This window comes from Pipistrellus hanaki (assembly GCF_964339955.1).
Source record: "Pipistrellus hanaki genome assembly, chromosome: 1".
NCBI lineage: Eukaryota > Metazoa > Chordata > Mammalia > Chiroptera > Vespertilionidae > Pipistrellus > Pipistrellus hanaki.
This window is the reverse complement of record NC_140503.1, coordinates 128,002,146-128,024,145: the sequence shown is the minus strand read 5'-3', so window position 1 is coordinate 128,024,145 and position 22,000 is coordinate 128,002,146. Positions and strand designations below refer to the sequence as shown.

Genomic DNA, 22,000 nt, shown 5'->3' with positions numbered 1-22,000 from the left:
AGGGAACTGGATGAGAAATGCAAAAGTGCATACACAAAGGTGCATGATGTGTTCAAGGAATTAGAATATAAACTATCCTATTTTAAGCTATGTTCCCAATATTTGAAGAGAGCAAAACTTATATTGGGTGGTCAGTAAATCTTAGCTTTATGAGAGAATTTACAGGTATTTCAATGTGCATAGAAAGGGGGATATGTGAGAAGACATGAAGCTGGCCAAATGATAAAGAACCTCAGTCCAAAGAAGCTCAGCTTAAAGTGGTAGGCAACAGGGAGTCACTTAAAAGGCCACAATGTAACCAGAGTTGTGTTTCAGAAACAATTGTAATGAAACAGTGTCCTTTATGAGCTAAGTGTGAAAACATAAGAAAAGGACAGGGTCATAAGATCTTTCACCTTCCCTGAAAATGATACACATACACACAGAGAGAGAAAGAGAGAGCAAGCGAGTGCAAGAGAGTTTTAGATTAAATAATTTGAACTGTTAGTCAAGATGGTAGAGTAGGTTAATGCTGTGCTTGTTTCCTCCCATGACCGCATCAAAATTACAACTAATTTATAAGAGAACCATCAATGAGAAGCAACTGAAGACTAGCTGAATACAAAGCCTATAACTGAGAATATAAACCAGCAGCCACAAGAATGGTAAGAGGGACAAAGATGCAGCACAAGCTGTTCCCACACCCACAGTGTAGCAATGAAGAATCTGGAGAGCCAGCCTGGTGTGGCTCTGACCTGTGAACCAAGAGGTCACTGGTTTGATTCCTAGTAAGGACACATGCCCAGGTTGCGGGCTTGATCTCAAGGAGGGGAGTGCAGGAGGCAGCTGATCAATGTTTATCTCTCATTGTTGTTTCTACCTTTCTATTCCTTTCTTTGTCTCTCTCTCTCAAATGAAAAAGAAAGTAACATAATAAATTGGGATAAATATTTTGGCCACAGAGGTATCTGTGAGGGAGGAGCAAGGGATACAAGCTCCAGAGTGGGTTCACCATAGCTGGGGCACCAGTGCCTGGAAGTGAAGTCCCCATAACATCTGACGGTGAAAACAAGCAGAGATTGCATCTGAGTGAGATGGACTGCTGCAGGAGACAGAGGTGTTCCTCTTGAGGAAGAAGGCCTACCCCTGCTTTTTAGGGGTTTGTGGACAGACTCACTTACTCACAGACTTTCTAACTGCCTCTAGTGCAGGAATGGTAACTCACACAGTGCCAGGAACATACATGGAGAAACTGAATTGGCTAGCTTCACAGCAAGGGCTGCAAGAGAGGGGTTGGAACTACTCTCTCTGGAGATGGAAGTGCTGGTGGGTACTACTGCTCCATTGTTGAGTCTTCCCCCCACTCCCCACCCAGGTGGCAGGTGCAGGTGGGTGCCAATTCTGAGCTCTCCATTATCACTGTTTACCCTGCCCTGGTGATTCCCTGAGATCTCATTCCACCCAAGCACCGGGCTGAGCCACTTCAGTGGCTTTTCCACACAAGTGGCCTGCCTTGGCTCATGTTGCACTTTTGTAATATCTATCAAAGGTCCACAAACCCCAACAAGCAGGGGCAGGCTTGACATGACCCATACGTCTTGCTAAGTGGCCCCAAGTCTGGCACAAGAAGCAACCAGTCTCAACTTGCACTGCAACTCCCATCAGGTGACCCAAAGCCTGGCATAAGCTGCAGCCAAGGTTGGCCTGGAATGTAGCTTAAAATAAGCAGCCACACATTTGGCCTCAGCTCAAATTGTGGGACCAACGAGTCCCAAGTCCAGCATTAGTGGCAGCTCACTTCAATTCACAGGCCCCAAGCCCACAACACATCATTCCCAGGTGGCCCAGGCTGGGTTCAAACAGAAGCTGGATGTGACCTGCAACGGAGCCCCTCTCAAGAACCAACAACACACCTGGTGGCTAGCTTCAGACCACACCAGAGCACCACCCAACCAGCTCCTGAAATGAAAAACTGGAAGGGCAGACCCAGCTGGCACCAGAGTCCCACTAAAGCAACTCCCACTCTGTGGGGTCAGTTCCCTCACAACAGCTTTTCTGCAGCAGTCATGGCCAGCCCTCACATCTAGTCAGGCTTAGGGTTAATCCTATCCATTAACATGCCAACAGCAATCAACGCTCAGCTACAATAAGAGGGCAAACACAACTAGGGACATGTCTTAAGTACTAGGCTCAGGTGAACAAATAGACTGCTCCACTGGGCCTCACAGGACACCTACTACATAAGGCCACTTTGCCAAGACTAGGAGACACAGCAAATCTACTTAATACAAAATAAACACAGGGAGTTAGCCAAAATAAGGAGAAGAAGAAACATGTCCCAAATGAAAGAACAGGACAATACTACAAAAAAAGAACTCACCAAAATGGAGATGAACAAACTACCAGATACAGAGTTCAAAATACTAATTATAAGGATTCTCAATAACTTAGGAGAAAAACAGATGAGCTCAGTGAGAACCACATTGGAGATAGAAACCATAAGAAAGAATCAATCAGAAATGAAGATTGATTCAGTTACAATACTGTAACTGAAATAAAAAATACATTAAAGGGAATCAACAGGTTAGATGAACAAGAGAATCAAAGCAGTGAACAAAACACCCAGTTAATATAGCAAAAAAATATGTGGGTAGTTGACTTCTGGGACAACATAAAGCACACCAACATTTGAAACATATGGGTATTAAAAGGACAAATGAGAGCAAGGATTTGAGAACCTAATGTAAAGAAATGTAACCTTCAGTAAAGAAATGACTGAAAACTTCCCTAATGTGATGAAGAATTCAGACATACAAGTCCAATAAGCACATAGTCCCAAGCAAGATGAACTCAAAGAGGCCCATACAAAAACATATCATAATTAAAATACCAAAGGTTAAAGACAAAGAGAATCTTAAAAGTAGCTAGAGAAAAGCAGTTAAGTGCAAAGGGGCTCCCATCAGAATACCAACTGGTTTTCAACAGAAACTTTGCAGGCCAGTTGGGAGATGTATAAAATATTCGAAGTAATGAAAAGTAAAGATCTACAATCCAGATTACTCTCCCTAGCAAAGCTATCGTTTAGAATTAAAGCAGTGATAGTCTCCTAGACAAGAAAAAGCTAAATGAGTTTATTAGCACTAAATTACAAGAAATATTAAAGGACTACTTGCAGTAGAAAAGAGAATATAAAAAATATGAATATGCCCTGGCCAGGTGGCTCAGTTGGTTGGGTGTTGCCCCGGGCTCCAAAGGGTTGCTGGTTAAATTCCCATTTAGGGCATATGCCTGGGTTCCAGGTTCGATCCACACTGGGAGGGGGAGGGGGACATGCAGGAGGCAGTAGGTATATGTGTCACTTTTACATGAATGTTTCTCTCTCTCTCCTCTCTAAAAATCAATGTAAAAGTTTTTACAGTAATGACTCAATAAATTATAAGACTGCCTAGCCAGTTTGTCTCAGTGGTTGAGCGTCAACTTATGAACCAGGAGGTCATGACTTGCTTTTGGTCAGGGCACATGCCTGGGTTGTAGGCTCGATCCCCAGTAGGGGGCGTGCAGGAGGCAAATGACCAATGATTTTCTCATTATTGATGTTTCTCTCTCTCCCTTCCTCTCTGAAATCAATAAAAAATATATTTTTTAAAAATGATGAAACTAGTACAAAGATTAAAAGGGGGAAAATCATGTGTAATTACTACAATAAATTAAAGAATACACATATACACAAAAGAACTTAAAAAAACAGACCCAGAGAAAGAGAACCAGCGATCAGACTCTCAAACCTCAGAGGGAAAATAAGGGGGGATGGGGGTAAGGGGAAGAGATCAACCAAAGGACCTGTGTGCATACATATGGGCCTAGCCAGTGGCCATGGACAACGGGGGGGAGAGGGGGGGGCCTGGCGAGGGGCATATCTAGGGAGGGGTTTGGGATGGGAATGTGAGATCATAATCAATAAAAAAAAAATGACAGAAACTTAAACATGGAGGATGTGAGTAAAAATTGTAGTGGTTTCAGAATATGTTTGAACTTAAATGACCATCAAGTTAATCAAGTTAAAACAAACTGCTATACACTTAATTTGGTATAGATGAAGCATATGGTGACCACAAACCAAAAATCTACAAGAGGAACAAGAAATAAAGAGAAAGGAAGCCAAACACAGCATTATAAAAAGGCATCAACAAACAAAAGAAGAGAGCAAGAGAATAACAAAGAAAAAGAAAACTATAAAAGTAACCAGAAAATAGTAAAATGACAATAAATAAATACTTATCAATAATTAATTAAAATATAAAGGCTTAAATACTCCACTCAAAAGACAGAGACTGCCCTAGCCAATTTGGTTCAGTGGTTCGAGCATCTGCCTGTGGACTGAAGGGTCCTGGGTTTGATCCTGCTCAAGGGCATATACCTCAGTTGTAGGCTCAATCTCTGGTGTGAGATGTGCAGGAGGCAGCCAATCGATGATGTTCCTCTCTAATAAATGTTTCTATCTCTCTATCCCTGTCTCCCTCACTCTCTTTCTAAAAAAAAACAAACAAATAAAAACATAAAAAAAAGACATAGGCTGATTGAATAAATTAAAAAAAAATAGATCCATACATATACTGCCTATGAGAGACCCACTTCAGATTAAAATATTACAAACAGCCCTAGCTGTTTTGGCTTAGTGGAAAGAGTGTCAGCCTGCGAATCAAAGGGTCCCAGCTTCAAAGGCATGTACTTGGTTACAGGCTCCTCCACGGCCCAGGTCCTGAATGGGGCTCATGCAGGAGGCAACCATCCGATGTGTTTCTCTCACATCGATATTTCTGTCTTTCCTTCTCTCTTCTACTCTCCTCAAAAATCAATGGGAAAATATCCTCAGGAAAGGAAAAAAAAAAAAAAAAAAAAAAGAAAGAAAGAAATTACCTGAAAGTAAAAGGTTGAAAAAATATGTCATACAAACTGAAATTAAAAAAAAAAAAAAAAAGCTGGGACAGCAATACTTATATCAGACAAAACAGAATTTAAAACAAGGGACATAACAACCAATAAGGAAGAGTATTTTATAATGATAAAGGGATCAGTCCAAAAAGAGAATATAATGCTTGCAAACATCTATGCACACAATATAGGAGCATCTAACCATATAAAACAAATATTGACAGGTATAAGGAAGAGATCAACAGTACTAAAATCGGAGTTAGAAAATGAATAAGAAAACAGTACACTTGAATGACATATTAGACCAGATGGATATAAATTATAATAATATTAGAGCATACCACTCCAATGAGCAGAATATATTCTTTTCTTTTTAAAATATGTTTTAATCGATTTTAGAGAGAGGGGAAGGAACAGGGATATAGAGATAGAAACAGCGATGAATAGAAACACTGGTCAGCTGCCTCTTAGACACCCTCTACTGGGGAACAAGCCTACAACCCAGGCATTGAACTGGTTACCTCTTGGTTCTTCGGTTGATGCTCAACCACTGAACACCCCCGGCCAGGCTACACATTATTTTTAAGGGCACAGGAATGAGCACATGCTAGGCTACAAAACAACTCTCAATCAATTAAAAAGGATCAAACTCATATATATCACTTATCTTCTCAAATTCAATGGTATACTAGAAATTAATTCTAAGAACACTGAAAAACATAAACACTTGGAGGCTAAACAACACACTACCAAACAATGTATGGGTTAACAATGAGGTTAAGGGAGAAGTCAAAAGATATTTTGAGTCAAATGGAAACAAATACACAATGACCCCAAATCTATGGAACACAGCCAAAGTAGTTTTAAGCGGGAAACTTATAGCAATATAGGCCTACCTCAGGAAACAAGAAAAATCTCAAATAAACAATTTAACCTTACCCCTGAAGGACTAGAAGAAGGACAAATAAAGCCCAAATTGAATAGAAGGAGAGAAATAATAAAGATTAGAGGGGAAATTATTAACAGAGTAAAAAAATACAAAATATCAATAAGACCAAGAGCTGGTTCTTTGAAGAGATAAACAAAACTGTTAAAAATTTAACCTAACTCATGAAGAAAAAAAAGGACTCAAATAAAACCAGGAAAGAAAGAGAAGTACCGACTGATACCACAGAAATACAAAATATTTTAAGAAAATACTACCAACAAGTATATGCCAACAAACTGGATAAACTGAATAGATAAATTCCTAGAAAAATAGAATCTTCCACCTTAGCTGGGTGGCTAAGTTGCTTGGAGCATCATCCCATACACCAAAAAGTTTACAGATTTGATTCCTAGTTGGGGGTGTGTACAAGACACAACCAATCAATGTTTCTCTCCTTAATGACTCTCTCTCTCTCTCTCTCTCTTCTCCTTCCCTCCTTCCCTCTCTAAAGTCAATTTACATCCATTCTCAGGTGAGGATTAAAAAAACACACAACAAAACATAATCTTCCAAGGCTGAATCAGGAAGAAAATTTGAACAGACTGATAACTACTAATGAAATCCAATCAGTAAGAAAAAATTCCCAATGAAGTCCTGAACAAGATGGCTTGCCAAGTGAATTTCATCAAACATTCTAAGATTCAATACCTATCCTTCTCAGACTATTACAAAAAACTGAAGAGGAGGGAAAGCTCCCTAAAACATTATACCAGGCCAGTATTATCCTGATAACAAAACCAAACTAAGATATTACAAAAAAAGAAAAGTATAGGCCAATATCTCGGTTGAACATAGATGCAAAAAAATTCCTCAATAAAAAATTATCACACTAAATTGAGCAATAATTTAAAAAATTAATATACTATGATCAAGTGGGATTTATTCCCAGAATGCAAGTCTGCTTCAATATCTACAAATCAAAGTGATACATGACATAAAAAAAAATGAAGTACAAAAATCATATGATCATATAAATAGATGCAGAAAAAGCATTTGACAAAATACATTATCCAATGATGATAAAAACTCAGCAAAGTGAAGATAGAAGGAACACATTCAACTGAATAAAGGCCATATTTGACAACTACAGTTAACATCAACTCAATGGTAAAGAGGAGAAAGCTTTTCTTTAAGGTCAGGAACAAGACAAGCCCTGGCTGGTGTCGCTCAGTTGATTTGCCATCATCCTGTGCACCACAAAGTTGCTGTTTCCATTCTCAGTCAAGGGCACATGCCCAGGGTGCGGGCTTGATTCTTGGTAAGAGGTGTGCAGGAGGCAGCCTATCAATATTGTGCTCTAATAGTGATGTTTTTCTGTCTCTCAAAATCAATAAACTATTCTTAAAAAAAAAAAAAAAAAAAAAAAATCAAGAACAAGCCAAGATTGTCCAGTTAGCATACCATTGGAGCACAGCAATCGGACAAGAAATAGATGCACCTGAATTGAAAAGTAAAAATTAAACTGTATTAGATTGTTTAAGATTTTTTTTGTTTCTTGAGGATTTTGCATCCACGTTCAAGAGGGATACTGGCCTATACTTTTCTCTTTTAAACATGTTTTTTTCTGGCCCAGCCAGAGTGGCGCAGTTGTTGAGCGTTGATCTATGAACCAGGAGGTCATGGTTTGATACCTGGTTAGGGCACATGCCCAGGTTGCAGGGTCGATCCCCAGTCAGGGACGTGCAGGAGGCAGCCAATCAATGACTCTCTCTCTTATTTTATTTTATTTTTATAAGGTCAGCTACAGTAGGACAGAGCATGTTGTGGGGAATGCTCAGAATATAGTTTGGAAATGTATGATAGGGTTAGATACTGAAGTATTTTGTAAGCCAGTCCATGGTCTCTCTCACCATTGATGTTTCTCTCTCTCCCTCTCCCTTCCTCTCTAAAATCAATAAAAATATACTGGAAAAAAATTTCTTTGTCTGATTTTGCTATTAGGGTAATACATAAAATGAGATAGGGAGAGTTCCCTTCCTTTCAATTTGTGAAAGTTTGAGGAGAATATGTATTAAATCTTCTTTGAATGTTTGATAAAATTCACTTATATGGCATTATTTGCAGATGACATACTACTTAAAAAAGCCATAAAGAATCCACCAAAAACCATAAGACCTAATAAATGATTCAATAAAGGAGCATAGTAAAAAAAATAAAAAATTGGTGTATTTTTAAAAAACATTTTATTGATATTTTACAGAGAGGGATAGAGAGTTAGAAACATCGATGAGAGACAATCATCGATCAGCTGCCTCCTGCACACCCCCTACTGGGGATGTGCCCGCAGCCAAGGTACATGCCCTGGACTGGAATCGAACTGGGGACCTTTCAGTCCACAGGCCGACGCTCTATCCACACTGCGCCAAACCTGTTTCGGCAAATTGGTGTATTTTTGTATACCAATAATGAACTACTGGAAGAGAAATTAAGAAAATAAACCAATTTACAATTGCATGGAAAAGAATAAAATACCTAGGAGTAATTTAACCAAGGAGATAAAAGATCTATACTTGGAAAATTGTAAGGCACTAGAAGAAGAAACTGAAGAAAATACAATAAATGGAAGGATATATGGTGCTCATATACAGAAATATTATCATTGTTAAAATGTCCATACTACCCAAAACAATTTACATATTCAATGCAATCCTGATCAAAATACCAATGGCATTTTTCACAGAACTAGAACAAATAATCTTAAAGTTTATTTGGAACCAGAAAAGACCCTAAATATCCAAAGCTATCTTGAAAATACTAAAGTTGGAGGTATCACACTACCTGATATCAAACTATACTATAAGGCTACTATAATAATAAAAAATAACATAGTATGGACATAAAAAGACAGAAAAATCAAGGGAACAGAATAGAGACCCAAGAAAAGAACCCATGCTTATATGATCAATTAATCTGTTACAAAGGAGGCAAGAATATACAATGGGGAAAGATAGTCTCTTCAATAAATGATATTGGGAAAACGTGACAGATACATGCAAAAGAATGAAATTGGACCATTTTCATAAACCACCTACAAGGTGTATTAAAGACTTAAATGTAAGACTTGGGACCATAAACTTGCAGTAAACCCTTTGATGTTGCTCTTAGTGATATTCCTTTGGATATGTCTCCTCAGGCAAAGAGAACAAAAGAAAAAATAAAGAAATAGGACTACATCAAACTAAGCAGGTTCTGCGTGAAGGGAACCATCAACAAAATGAAAAGGTAATCTATTGAATGGAAGAAAATATTTGCTAATGATACATCCAATAAGGGGTTAATATCCAAAATACATAAGGAACTCATACAACAACACACACACACACACACACACACACACACACACACGCACGCACTAATCCTATCTAATAAAAGAGTAATATGCAAATTGACTGTACCTCAGCTACACAAGCCACGCCCACCAGCCAATCAGGAGCGAATATTCAAATAAACCCAACCAAGATGTCTGCATCCATAGAGAGCAGGAGGAAGGTTTGGGTTTCCCTGGCAATGGAGGATGCCAAGCTTTCCGCCTGCCCTTGCCGGCCTAGGCCTCCACTCTAGGCTACAAAATTTCAATGATAGAAGATAAATAAATCCAAACAGAAGTGGTGGCAGCCACAGAGCTGGAAAGAGCAGGAGGCTAGGGTTACCCCCAGCGATGGAGGAAGCCAAGCTTCAGAAGCCCTGGCTTGCCTTGGCCTCTGCATAAGGCTACAAAGTTTCAATTATAGAAGATACATAAACCCCAACAGAAATAGCTGCCTCCATGGAGCAAGCAGGAGGCTTGGCTCCACTCAAGGCTACAAAGTTTCAATTGTAGGAGATAAATAAACCCCAGATACCAGGGCCTCTGCTTGGATCGCCAGGGGGCGTGGCCGGCCTGCAAACCACCACAGGTCCCTTGCCCAGGCTGCCCCACATCCCAATGGAATCCCACCCTGATCTGGGACACCCTTCAAGGCATACCAGCTGGCCCCCACCTGTGCAGCAGGCCTCTATCCTATCTAATAAAAGAGTAATATGCAAATTGGCCATCACTCCAACACACAAGATGGCTACCCCCATGTGGTCAAAAATCCTGCCCCCAGGTGGACACAAGATGGCCAGCACAAGATGGCCAGCAGGGAGGGCAGTTGGGAGGGACCAGGCCTGCAAGGGAGGGCAGTTGTGGATGATCAAACCTGCAGGGGAGGGCAGCTAGGGGTAACCAGGTTGACAGAGGAGAGAAGTTGGGGGTGACCAGGCCAGCAGGGAAGGACAATTCGGGGCGAACCCAGGCCTGCAGTGGAGAGCAGTTGGGGGGACCAGGCCTGCTAGGGAGGGAAGTTAGGGGCAAACAGGCTGGCAGGGGAGCAGTTAAGAATCAATCAGGCTGGCAGGGGAGTGGTTAGGGGATGATCAGGCTGGCAGGCAGAAGCAGTTAGGAGCAATCAGGAAGGCAGGGAACCAAGTAGTTGGGAGCCAGCAGTTCTGGATTGTGAGAGGGATGTCTGACTGCCCAAGGGTTCCCAGATTAGAGAGGGTGCAGGCTGGGCTGAGGAACACCCCCTCACCCCTCTGTGCATGAATTTTGTGCACCAGGCCTCTAGTCTGATTAATAAATGGACAGCAGACCTGAATAGACATATCTCCAAAAGTACAATATGAAAGATGCTCAACATCATTAATCATTAGGGAAATGAAAATTAAAATCACAATGAGCTATCACCTCAAACTTGTCAGAATGGCTATCATTAATAAATCTACAAATAACAAGTGTTGGTGAGGATGTGGAGGAAAGGGAACGCTCATGCATTGCTAGTGGGATTGTAAATTGGTACAACCCTATGGAAAACAGTATGGAGGTTCCTCAAAAAATTAAAAAAATAGAATTATCACATAGCTCAGCAATTTCACTTCTAGGTATTTAGCTGAAAAAAAAAATCCAAAACACTAATTCAAAAAGCTATATATACCCTTGTATATATAAGGAAGCAACCTAAGTGCCCATAAGTAGCAAAATGAATAAAGATGTGGCACATATATACAATGGAATATTACTTAGTCATAAAAAAGAATGAAATGCTGCCATTTGCAATGACATGGTTGGACCTAGAGTGTATTATGTTAAGTGAAATAAGTCAGAGAAAGACAAATATCAGACAATTTCATTTACATGTGAAATTTAAAAAATAAGCAAAACAAAACAGAAACAAGCTCAAAGATACAAAGAATTGATGGTTGCTAGCCCTAACCAGTGTTGCTCAGTGGGTTGGGCATCATCCTGTGAACCAGAAGGCTGCTAGTCCAATTCCTGGTTAGGGAATATGCCCCAGGGGCTCATGCTCAACCCCTGGCAGGTGGTATGCAGGAGGTATCCTATCGATGTATCTCTCTCACATCTATGTTTCTCTCTCCCTCTCCCTTCTCTCTCTAAAAATCAATTTAAAAAATCCTGGAAAAAAAATGATGTTGCCAGATGTGAGGGAAGTTGGAGAAATGGGTAAAAAGAGGGAAGGGACTAAGATGTGCAAATTGCCAGTTACAAAAACAGTCATAGAGATAGGTTTACCAAATGAGAGGTGCAAACAAGACATCACAGATTAAGCAAAGTCCTAAAGGGGATGGATAACAAAAAGACAAATGGTGATACTTCTAAAACTATGAATAAGCGAAGATACAAATAACTGGTGTGAAGGGAATTTGAGAATTCATATTTGAGGGATCCTATTTTTAACTGAGCAAGAAAAGGTGAAGATGAGAGGATGGGATTGTAAATTGGTGCAGCCACTATGGTAAACAGTATGGTGCTGCTTCTTGAGGAGATCCAGTAACACTAAATTTGGTTTGAATTTCTAAGTTCATTTCAAGTGATGGTGGGGAAATAAGATTCAGGAACAAAATGAATCCCAGGAGAAGCCAATCTGAGATAAAAGTTGGGAAAACTGCTGATAAGAATTCGAAAGAAAGCAAAGAATAGCCCAGCCAGCATTGACCTATGAACCAGAAGGTCAGAGTTTGATTTCCCCATCAGAGAACATGCCTGGATTATGGACTCCATCCTCTGTGGGGCAATAAGGAGACAGCCAATCAATGATTCTCTCTCATCACTAATGTTTCTATCTCTCTCTCCCTCTCCATTCCTCTCTGAAATCAATAAAAATATATTTTAAAAAAGTGAAGGAAAAAAAGCATACCAAGTAAAGTTGAGCAGTATGAGAATAGAAATAAATTTTAGACACGGTTGATATGTTTCTTTTAGCCAATATATGCTTCTCTCTCTCCTTCCTTCCTTCCTCTTTCTCCAAAACCAATAAAAAACATAAAAAGCCCCAGCTGGTTTGACTCAGTGGACAGAGCATCAGCCTATGGACTGAAGGATCCTGGGTTTGATTCCAGTCCAGGGCACATGCCTGGGTTGAGGGCTTGGTCCCAATAGGGGGCTTGCAGAAGGCAGCAGATCAATGATTCTCTCTCATCATTGATGTTTCTATGTCTCTTTCTCCCTCTCTAAAATCAATAAAAATATATTTTAATAAAAAAGAGCAAAAGATTAAATAAAAAGAAATAAGCTTTGATGGAGCAAATATGTGTGATTATATGAAATTCTCAGCTAGATTATTCAGGCCAGAGTTTATAAACTGTAAAGGCAAATGATTGGGCTGATTTGGGGTTGAAGGTTGTTGTGAAGATCATAACAATGATCATAAAATCCCACTGAGTAAGGAAGACAGTGATACCAAAGAATGGATATTTCAAAGGAAGAACTGCATTTAATTACTATTGGGTCGGCAACTAAGTAATTGCGGGTTCCACACACATATGGCTTCAGTTGAATTTTTAGGTTTGCAGACGTAGTACAAATGTAAAACACATTTTGTATTTGATAGTTGGCTATTCAGCTGTTAATCAGTAAAAAAAGTTTTTTGATCTGTTTTGTAGTTTTTGTTTGGCGTTCGTTGAAAAATGGAAAATCAAAAGGAACATTTTCGTCATATTTTGCTTTTTTATTTCCGCAAGGGAAAAACGCATCGCAAGCTCATAAAAAGTTATGTGCTGTTTATGGTGACGAAGCCTTAAAAGAACGGCAGTGTCAAAATTGGTTTGCCAAATTTCGTTCTGGTGATTTTTCACTCAAAGATGAAAGACGCTCTGGTTGTCCAGTTGAAGTTGATGACGCCCTAATCAAAGCAATAATCAATTCGGACTGTCACAGTACAACACGTGAGATTGCAGAGAAGCTTCATGTATCACATACATGCATTGAAAATCACTTAAAACAAATTGGCTATGTTCAAAAACTCGATACATGGGTTCCTCACGAACTGAAAGAATCACAGTTAACGCAACGCATTAGCAGCTGCGATTTGCTAAAGAAACGTAATGAAAATGATCCATTTTTAAAACGACTGATAACTGGCGATGAAAAATGGGTTGTTTACAACAATATCAAGCGGAAAAGATCGTGGAGCAGGCCAGGTGAACCAACTCAAACAACATCAAAAGCTGAGATTCATCAAAAGAAGGTTTTGTTATCAGTTTGGTGGGATTACAAAGGAATTGTCTACTTTGAACTCTTACCACCCAACCGAACGATCAATTCTGATGTCTACATTGAACAACTAACAAAATTAAACAATGCAGTTGAAGAAAAGTGGCCCGAATTGACAAATAGAAAAGGTGTTGTATTCCATCATGACAATGCAAGGCCACACACATCTTTGGTCACTCGGCAAAAATTAATGGAGCTTGGTTGGGATGTTTTGCCACATCCACCATATAGTCCTGACCTTGCACCATCTGATTACTTTTTGTTTCGATCTTTACAAAACTCCTTGAATGGTAAAAATTTCAATAATGATGATGATGTCAAATCGTACCTGATTCAGTTTTTTGCTAATAAAATACAGAAGTTTTTTGAACGTGGGATTATGATGCTGCCTGAAAGATGGCAAAAGGTCATTGATCAAAATGGGCAATACATTAAAGAATAAAGTTATTTAGTTCCATGAAAAAATTGTCTTTGATTTTCTTTAAAAAATCCGCAATTACTTAGCTGCCGACCCAATATATGAATATGGAATCTGATGAAGAAAAACAAAGAATTAAACAAGGTTACTGATTATCTGTAAAACTGACAGACTAATGATCAAAACAGAGTTCTTGGAGAGAATAGGCTGTAGGGATGATTACCCAAAAATTTATTGTAAGATTTAGATTGAAAAAGCTTTTTAGAACAATCCTATCATTTTAAAAAGGAATAGTAATAAAGTAAGTCCCAGAGAAGTTAGGTGACTTTGCTGAAGTCTTAAGACACTAAACAGAGACTAGGACTGACTTTAAACTCCATGCCATTTTTACTACACCACAGAACCACACTAATATCGGGAGCTTGACATGTTGGCAGGAAATACAAATGGTGCTGCTTCTTGAGGAGATTCAGTAACACAAAAATATGGTTTGAATTTCTAAGTTCATTTCAGGTGATAGTGGGGAAATATGATTCAGGAACAAAATGAATCCCAGGAGAAGCCAATCTGAGATCAAATATTTGCTCTGGCAACCCACATAGAGAGAATCAAGAGTTGGATGTAGAATGATATAAGCACTTCAAATATTCTAATGCAAGCACACCGTATCCTTAAAAATCCTCTCAATGTCATTTGGTAATATAGACAAGACATAAATTATTATGGCTTTAAACATTAAGAAGAGCTTTGCTTACTTAAGGTTCTTTTTATCTTACACAAATATGAAATACTGAAATCTAATTAAGTCTCTTTTAAGGGACTAGATATTTGCCTTACCTTTACTACCTTGTAGTCACACAAGTATTCCACCTCATAATTGTTTAGATTCCTTTTGGTGATTCCAATCGATTTACATGTGAGCTTTTCTTTTCTACATACTTCCTGAAGAGTATCAAGTGAAACTAGGCAAGGCACACACCAAGCTACAATAAGAAAATAGAACTCTTTACTAATGAAATAGCTACTGAATTAAAACAAAAAAAAAAAAAAAAAAAAAAAAGAAAAGGAAAAACTTAAGATTTCTATATCCCAACCCTTCTACTGGCAACTTTATAGGACTAAAAATTCATATGACAAGAAACCATTTTTGTGTCTTCAAGACAAAGGTAAGCATTAAAGAACTATTTTGGTAAATTGGTCTTCTTGGAGTTTTTCATGTCCTACTATGTTTAACTGATGTAAAATAATTTCTACTGAGCCACCTGAACAAAATATTTCATGTCTGTAAGCTTTCTTAAGATTACATACAGATGCAAAGGTCAAAAGGGGTAAGGTTTTTTACTCTTCCATTATAGTCTACATAGAATTATTGTTTTAATAAAATGTAAATGGCTAGGGCATTCTTATTGTTAGGAATATATATTAAGATAATCTTATAATTTGTTAAAAATTTTTAAAAGTAACTTCCCCCCCTTTCTGTTAGTTGTATAAGAAGTGAAATCTAACTGAAATATAGTTTTCTGTGACATGATCATACATCCTATGTCCTTTTTCCAATTTGCAATGTTGCATGAAATTTTAATTCCACTTATTTTGCCCTTGCTTCAAAGTTATTATTAAGGGAAATAAACCCGTTATAATAACATAATGGAAGGTATACTGATTTTTGTCATACTCATTTCCTGTATTGTTTTTTAAAGCCAAGAATTACAAAACAGAGTATTCAATTTACATTAGCCATACACCAAGCTTGAAGAAAATCAGACACCACTCAATCAGTCTTACAGTAGCCAATACCTAATTGTGCTGCAGCAAATTTTACCCTAAAATTTCTGCTCCGATATTGCTAGTAAAATAGTAAAATATGCTAACACAAAGTGATGTTTAGACATCTGTAATAAAGTTGGTTTCATGGCTAGTGTTATGGTAAGCACTAGATAAGATCAAAAGCCCTCTGCCCCAGCCTTTACTAGGCCACTTAGTATATGACTTTAGCGAGATTTTCACTGTTCTGGGTTTCAGATTCATTGAAATAATTCAAGGGTTGGAGTATACTGGGGTTCTGAAACAACATCTATAAGTAAACTCAAGCTTTACTTGGTAGCTCTCCAAGGTAGCTGTGATAACTTTTGTGTTTTGAGGTTAACTTAGAGAGACCACAGCTGATTTTGCTTTATCCATTTTTCACCATCCACGCACACAGGGACTTCACAGTAAGAAACCTTGAAGCAGGATTTCTATCTCTACCCTACTGTCCCACAAAGGACTCAACATTTTACATCAAGGAAGTGAAAGACATTGTGTGTGTGTGTGTGTGTGTGTGTGTGTGTAAGAGAAAGATATTTTAAAAAGCAAAAACGGAGGGGGGCGGGAGAAGAGATTGCTTGCTTTGGGGTGGTGTGGGGTAGAAAGTAGTAGAACAGTAAAGAACCCTAAATCCTTTCAATTAAAAAACCTTCAAGCTGTTTTGTGTAAAGTTAACCTCATTATGCTGACCACTTGCAAAAGAGGTCCCTCTCTACCCCACATGACTTGTCCGCTGTAGATACCATTTTTATCTAGTTGAAGTAAAGGGATTCAAGACACAGCCTTCGATGGAAATGCTATTGAGTTAAAAAAAAAAAAAAAAGCATAAAACACTCCTGTAACAATTTTGATTAATGTAGGAAAAAATTTCATGTGCAAGATTAAACATTTCATTGGCAACACACACACACACACAACACAATAACAGCTCAATGTATGGTTCACAGTAATCTCTAGTGGAAGAGAATTTGGCGGACAAAGATTTCATAATCTACGTGGAGAGCACTAGTCCTGGAAAACACCTTTAAATTCTAGAATGCAATGAAAGTTCCAGTCTTTCAAGAGCGCACAAGAACACACACGCGTTCAGTACCTAATTCTTCGGCGTCCACGCAAACACCACAAGCTCCGGGTGGATATAGGAGGGATTCCAGGCGGGAGGACACATCCTCAAACACCCCCCTGACTGCAATCACCTCCGACGGGAATTTAACCTCCCAGGGAGGCCGAACTGGGATGTATCCTCCTCGCTCACTGCCTTTCTGAGCGGTCACAATCCTGCCCCAATTTCTCTGTCCCCGGACACCGAGGTCACACTCACACCTCCGGGCCCTCCCAATTCCCAGTGAAAAGTCAGCCCGGACACCAATGTCCCGCTCCACCCACCACAAAGAAGCCCATCCGCACGCGCTCCCACGGGCACCCAGGCCCCTGGGAATGAGCGGGAGCGGCGGCGGCCGCCCCAATGCCTCCGCACGGCCGCCGGGCGGGAGGGGGCGGCGGGCGCGCAGGCCGGGGCGGAGGGGGGACTCCGGGGAACCAGCCGGCCGAGGCGCGAGAAGGGTCAGGGGCCAGGGGCCGGGGCAGGGCGAAGCCCGCGGTGCGCATCTGGGCGCCCAGGTGTGGGCAGGGCGGGAGGCGTCACCGGGCTGGGCCGGGCCGGGCCCGCGCGCCCCCGCACGCTCCCCGGCTCGGGAGGTGGGAGTCGGGGGGTGGGTTGCCAGCAGAAGGGAGCAGAGTGAGGGGCGCCGCTCTCTAGCCCTCACCTCCTCGCGCCTCGGCCCCGGCCGCCGCCATCTTAAGGAGCTTTCATTCAAACTGGCGCGGTCGGACGGGAGAGCGCCTCGGGCCGGCACCCGCCCCCGCCCGCCTCGCGCGGTAGTTGGGGGCCGGACTGAGGGGCTGGAACCCGCGAGGCGTGCTGACGTCACGGAGGCCGACCCCGGCCACCGGGGCGACCGCGCCTGCGCCCCAGGCCGCATGCCTGCGCGCGGGTGGGCGCCAGGTCCGCGGAGGGGCGGGCCTCATGGGCGGGGCGAGCCCCGTGGGCGGCGGCGGGCGGGCGGGGCTACCGGAGGTTGACAGCCTTCTGCCCCTGCACGGCTGTTTATCGCCTGGTCCAGGAACAATATCAGGCCTTCCATTCGTCTTATTTGTTACATCGGCACTACATGTAAGGTGACCAGGCGTCCCGATTTGTCCCGCGTCTCACGGCGTTTTAAAACAGTCCCGATTTTTTGAAAGATCGGGACTGTTTTAAAACGCCGCGAGACGCGGGACAAATTGTTAGAAATCGGGACTGTCCGGCCAAAAGCGGGACGTCTGGTCACCTTAACTACATGTATACTGTGCAAAAATAAAACAAACGGAACTACTTAGCACGTTCCCTTCCCGTGCCTATTCCTCAGCTACCTGTGCCCACTGGCTATTAAGTTTCTTCCCCTGTTACTCAGATCACAGGCTGTCGAATTGGCTGAACCTTGGAATCCCTTTTGGAGGGGTTTTGCTTTCTGGTCCCACTCGCAGAGATTGACTTAATCGATATGGGATGTGACCTGGACATTGGAAAATTTACAGCTCCCTAGGCAATTCTAGTGTGCAGCAGTTTGAAACAACCGTCTAGATCAGTAATTCTCACACTTGAATGCGCGTAAGAGTCATCTGGGGGATTTTATCCAATGGGAGATCAGGGCTGGAGAGCTGAGGTTCTGCATTTTTGATGAGTTCCCATAGTGTGCCTGATGATGCATCTCGGTTGGTGCCACACCTTTGTAGCAAAGCTGCACTGACACCCAGATCTTCTGGGCTTCTACCCCTCCCTACCCTATCCATTCCTTATTTTTTATTTGTTTTAGAGAGGAGAGATAGAAACATCAATCATGAGAAAGAATCATTTAGCAGTGCCTCCTGCACGCCCATAACCTGAGCATGTGCCCTGACTGGGAATCAAACCAATGCCCAACAGGCCCCACATCCATTCTTCACACCGCAGTCATGGTGATTGTTCTAAACCAGCAATTTTCAACCTTTTTTTTTAAAATCTCAAGGCACACATAATTACTAAAACATGACTAAAAAATAGGTATAATTTTAACTCATTCATACTGGAGGGCTATTGTGTTGACTGTTGTCATTTAAAAAAATAAATATATATTTATTGATTTCAGAGAGGAAGGGAGAGGGAGAGAGAGAAACAACGACGAGAATCTCTAATGGGCTGCCTCTGGCTCCCCTCTCCCCCCTAATGGGGATGAGCCCATGACCGAAATTGAACCCAAGACCCTTCAATCCACAGGCTGAGGCTCTATCCACTGAGCCAAACCAGAGAGGGCTGTCATTTTTTAATTTGACAATCTAAGGGAAAAGGGGTCAGTATAAAATAGAAATCTTAGAAGAGTAAACTGCAAAAACTTTGGCAGAAAGCAGTTTGTCATCTACCAAGAATTTTAAAAATACATTTACATAAAAGGTTACAAAAATTTTTCAAAGCATCTGCATAAATTTTAAAATATTTTAAATCAACACAGGACATTAAAGGAATTAATGTTCGTTTCCGTTTTGAAATAGTGTCTAGACATTTAAAAAATGTTTAGGAAGCCTTTAGTATCATGGGGCTTAATATGGTAAGCAAAACAAGAAAAACCTGCAAAACATAGTTTTAAGTACATAAGAAAACTGTATAGGAAGATAAATGTGCTAGTAAATTATCTAGGGAGAGTTTTTGTCATTTTTTAATTTGACAAGCTAAGGGAAAAGAGGTCAGTGCTCCTGACTAAACAGTCAGGTATTGCATATTTTATTTTTTTCCGAAAATCTAGTTTATTTCCGTATTGTGGTCAGATCCAGTCAGTGTGATCAGTTTTTCTGCTCATGTAATCAAAATAAATTTTCCCACAACTCTTTTTCATCAACTCTGAAAATCCTGGTCTGACAGCATACCCAAGTAAAGCTCTTGAAAACATCGTCTTAAAATTTGGAAGAAAGTTTAGCAAGTCTTTCCTGTAATAGTTACAGAAGTACATATGGTTAAAGAGCAATTTATGTTTTAAAAATTGACTAGTAGAACAGTTGAGCTCATAAAATTAATGTTTTAGTGCACTTTGCTCCAGTTTTAGCCAACATGCTACATTGTCTTTTTGGGGGGTGGGAATGCACAAAGTGGACTTGAGGATTTCCATTGTATGAAGAGATAGGACTCTGCAAGCAAAACAGTGTAAGCTGCCTTTTTTCTTAAGAGCCAGACATTTTAAGGCAGAAGCTTTGCAAAACATTACACAATTTTTTTATTATTAAATGAGACTATCTCATCTGTTACCCTGTCACATTGCTAGTCAGAGAAATGCTGCAGTGATGAAGAGAATCAATGCTGCAGTGATGAAGAGAACCAAAGTCCTCAATTCTACAACATCCACATACAAAGAAAGAATGTTCAATACAGCCTGCACAATATTATTGGTTTTCTTAAAATCAAAGTGCCCCCCAAAATTTTCTGATGGGGCGTTTTACTGCATAAATGATAGTTCTTCATTTTATACTCCACCCCGACTGCATGAGTATGTGCCACACTAAACCTCTGAGGCTGCCAGGACCCTTACATTGTCCTCGTCGTTGTCCCTGGATGTATTGCTTCTGCTGCTCATCTCTCTGTCATCATTCTCAATCGTGGGGTGAAAAGTGCTGTTTTTCCAGGATCCAATCTTGAAGTCACAAATCAGGTCATTTTTCCACCAGGTCATCCTTCTGCAACTGTTCCCTAACAACTTAGAATTCTCTCATTTCATCCTCAAAGGGGCACAGGTTTCATCGTTTTCACTGTTTTCATGACAGCTGATCTCCTTTAACAATGTGTGTTCTCCTTCAAGTGAACTTGAAAGAACATCTGTTTGTGGGATTGAAGTCCAAATGATCTGTTGGGAAATAACCGAAGCATTGCCATTCTCTTGTGGAATTTCATTTTCATCCAAGTTTTGGTTTATACCTCTAACTTGCTGAGTACTGTTGCTATTATGCAAGTTAAATGAGTCGTCATCCTTCTTGGCTTTCGTTTTTATGTTCCTCTTCCACTCTATCTCTTTTCAATATTTGCAGAAATTCACTCTTCTTATTAGTATGAATTCATGTCAGTTTGGTTAGAGGAGGCTGGTGACTAAGTTTGTCAAGAGTTGAAGAGGAATTTGAGCTATTACACTCTTTCACTGTCATTGCTGGACTAAAATTCTTGACTGTTGATTTAAAAACATTGAAGTTAAAACAACAAGAAAGCCCACTGCATGGGAGAACGTATTTGCCAATGTTATCATGGATAAGGGCTTAATCTCCAACATTTACAGGGAACTCATACAACATAACAAAAGGAAGATAACCCAATCAAAAAATGGGCAACAGACCTAAATACTTTTCTAAAGAAGACTGAAGGAAGGCCAAGAGACATATAAAAACACTAGACGTCCGGTGCACGAAATTTGTGCATGGGGGAGTGGAGGGGTGTCCCTCAGCCCAGCCTGCACCCTCTCCAATCTGGGACCCCTTGAGGGATGTCCGACTGTCTGTTTAGGCCTGATCCCTGTCCAGGACTGCTGGCTCCCAACTGCTCATCTGCCTGCCTTCCTGATTGCCCCTGACCACTTCTGCCTGCCAGCCTGATCATCCCCTAACCACTCCCATGCCAGACTGACTGATGTCTAACTGGTCCCCTGACAGCCTATTTACCCCCAACTTCCCTCCTCTGCCGGCCTGGTCAACCCTAACTGCGCCCCCCCTCCCTCCCCCTGCAGGGTTGATCGCCTCCAACTGACCTCCCTTGCTGGCCATTTTATGGTGTCCATCTTGTGTCCACATGGGGGCAGGATCTTTGACCACATGGGGCCAGCAATCTGTGTGTTGGAGTGATGGTCAATCTGCATATTACTCTTTTATAGTTGGATAGAGGCCTGGTGCACGGGTGGGGGCCAGCTGGTTTGCCCTGAAGGGTGTCCTGGATCAGGGTGGGGGTTCCCTTAGGGTGAGGGGTGGCCTGGGCAAGGGGCCTGTGGTGATTTGCAGGTCAGCCATGCACCCTGGTAACCCAATTGGAGGCCCTAGTATCTGGAATTTATTTACCTTCTACAATTGAAACTTTGTAGCCTGGAGCAGAGCCAAGCCTCCTGCTTGCTCTGTGGCTGGCAGCCATTTCTGTTTGCTTCTTTGCTCTTTGCTTCTTTGCTCTTTGCTTCTTCCATTGCTGAGGGCATCTCTAGCCTCCCACTCTTTCCAGCTCCATGGCTGCCGCCATTTCTGTTTGGATTTGTTTACCTTCTATAATTGAAACTTGGTAGCCTTGAGTGGAGGCCTAGGCCAGCAAGGGCAG

General features: G+C 41.0%; 1 protein-coding gene and 1 pseudogene across 6 annotated transcripts in view; both read right to left on the bottom strand.

Moving 5' to 3' along the window:
- SUV39H2 (SUV39H2 histone lysine methyltransferase) overlaps positions 1 to 17,670 on the bottom strand; it is a 46,144-nt gene extending 28,474 nt beyond the window's left edge. For 3 of the 5 annotated variants that reach the window (XR_014793581.1, XR_014793582.1, XM_084868667.1), the window contains exon 1: positions 17,421 to 17,670. Coding sequence is in view for 2 of the 5 variants with exons in the window: in XM_084868667.1 (XP_084724793.1) it covers positions 17,421 to 17,636 (216 nt within the window). In the remaining 3 variants the exon portion in view is untranslated. Of the gene's footprint in view, positions 1 to 14,685; positions 14,832 to 16,747; positions 17,043 to 17,420 lie in introns of those variants that run through there. The other 2 variants (XM_084868668.1, XM_084868669.1) reach the window with 2 other exon arrangements.
- A 1,827-nt stretch (positions 17,671 to 19,497) lies between these two features.
- Positions 19,498 to 21,913, bottom strand: LOC311620898 (vasculin-like; annotated as a pseudogene). Its single transcript has 2 exons — positions 21,892 to 21,913; positions 19,498 to 20,963 (listed from the first exon to the last, which is right to left on the bottom strand). The product of its transcript is annotated as a vasculin-like (transcript).
- Between the last annotated feature and the right edge of the window lie 87 nt (positions 21,914 to 22,000).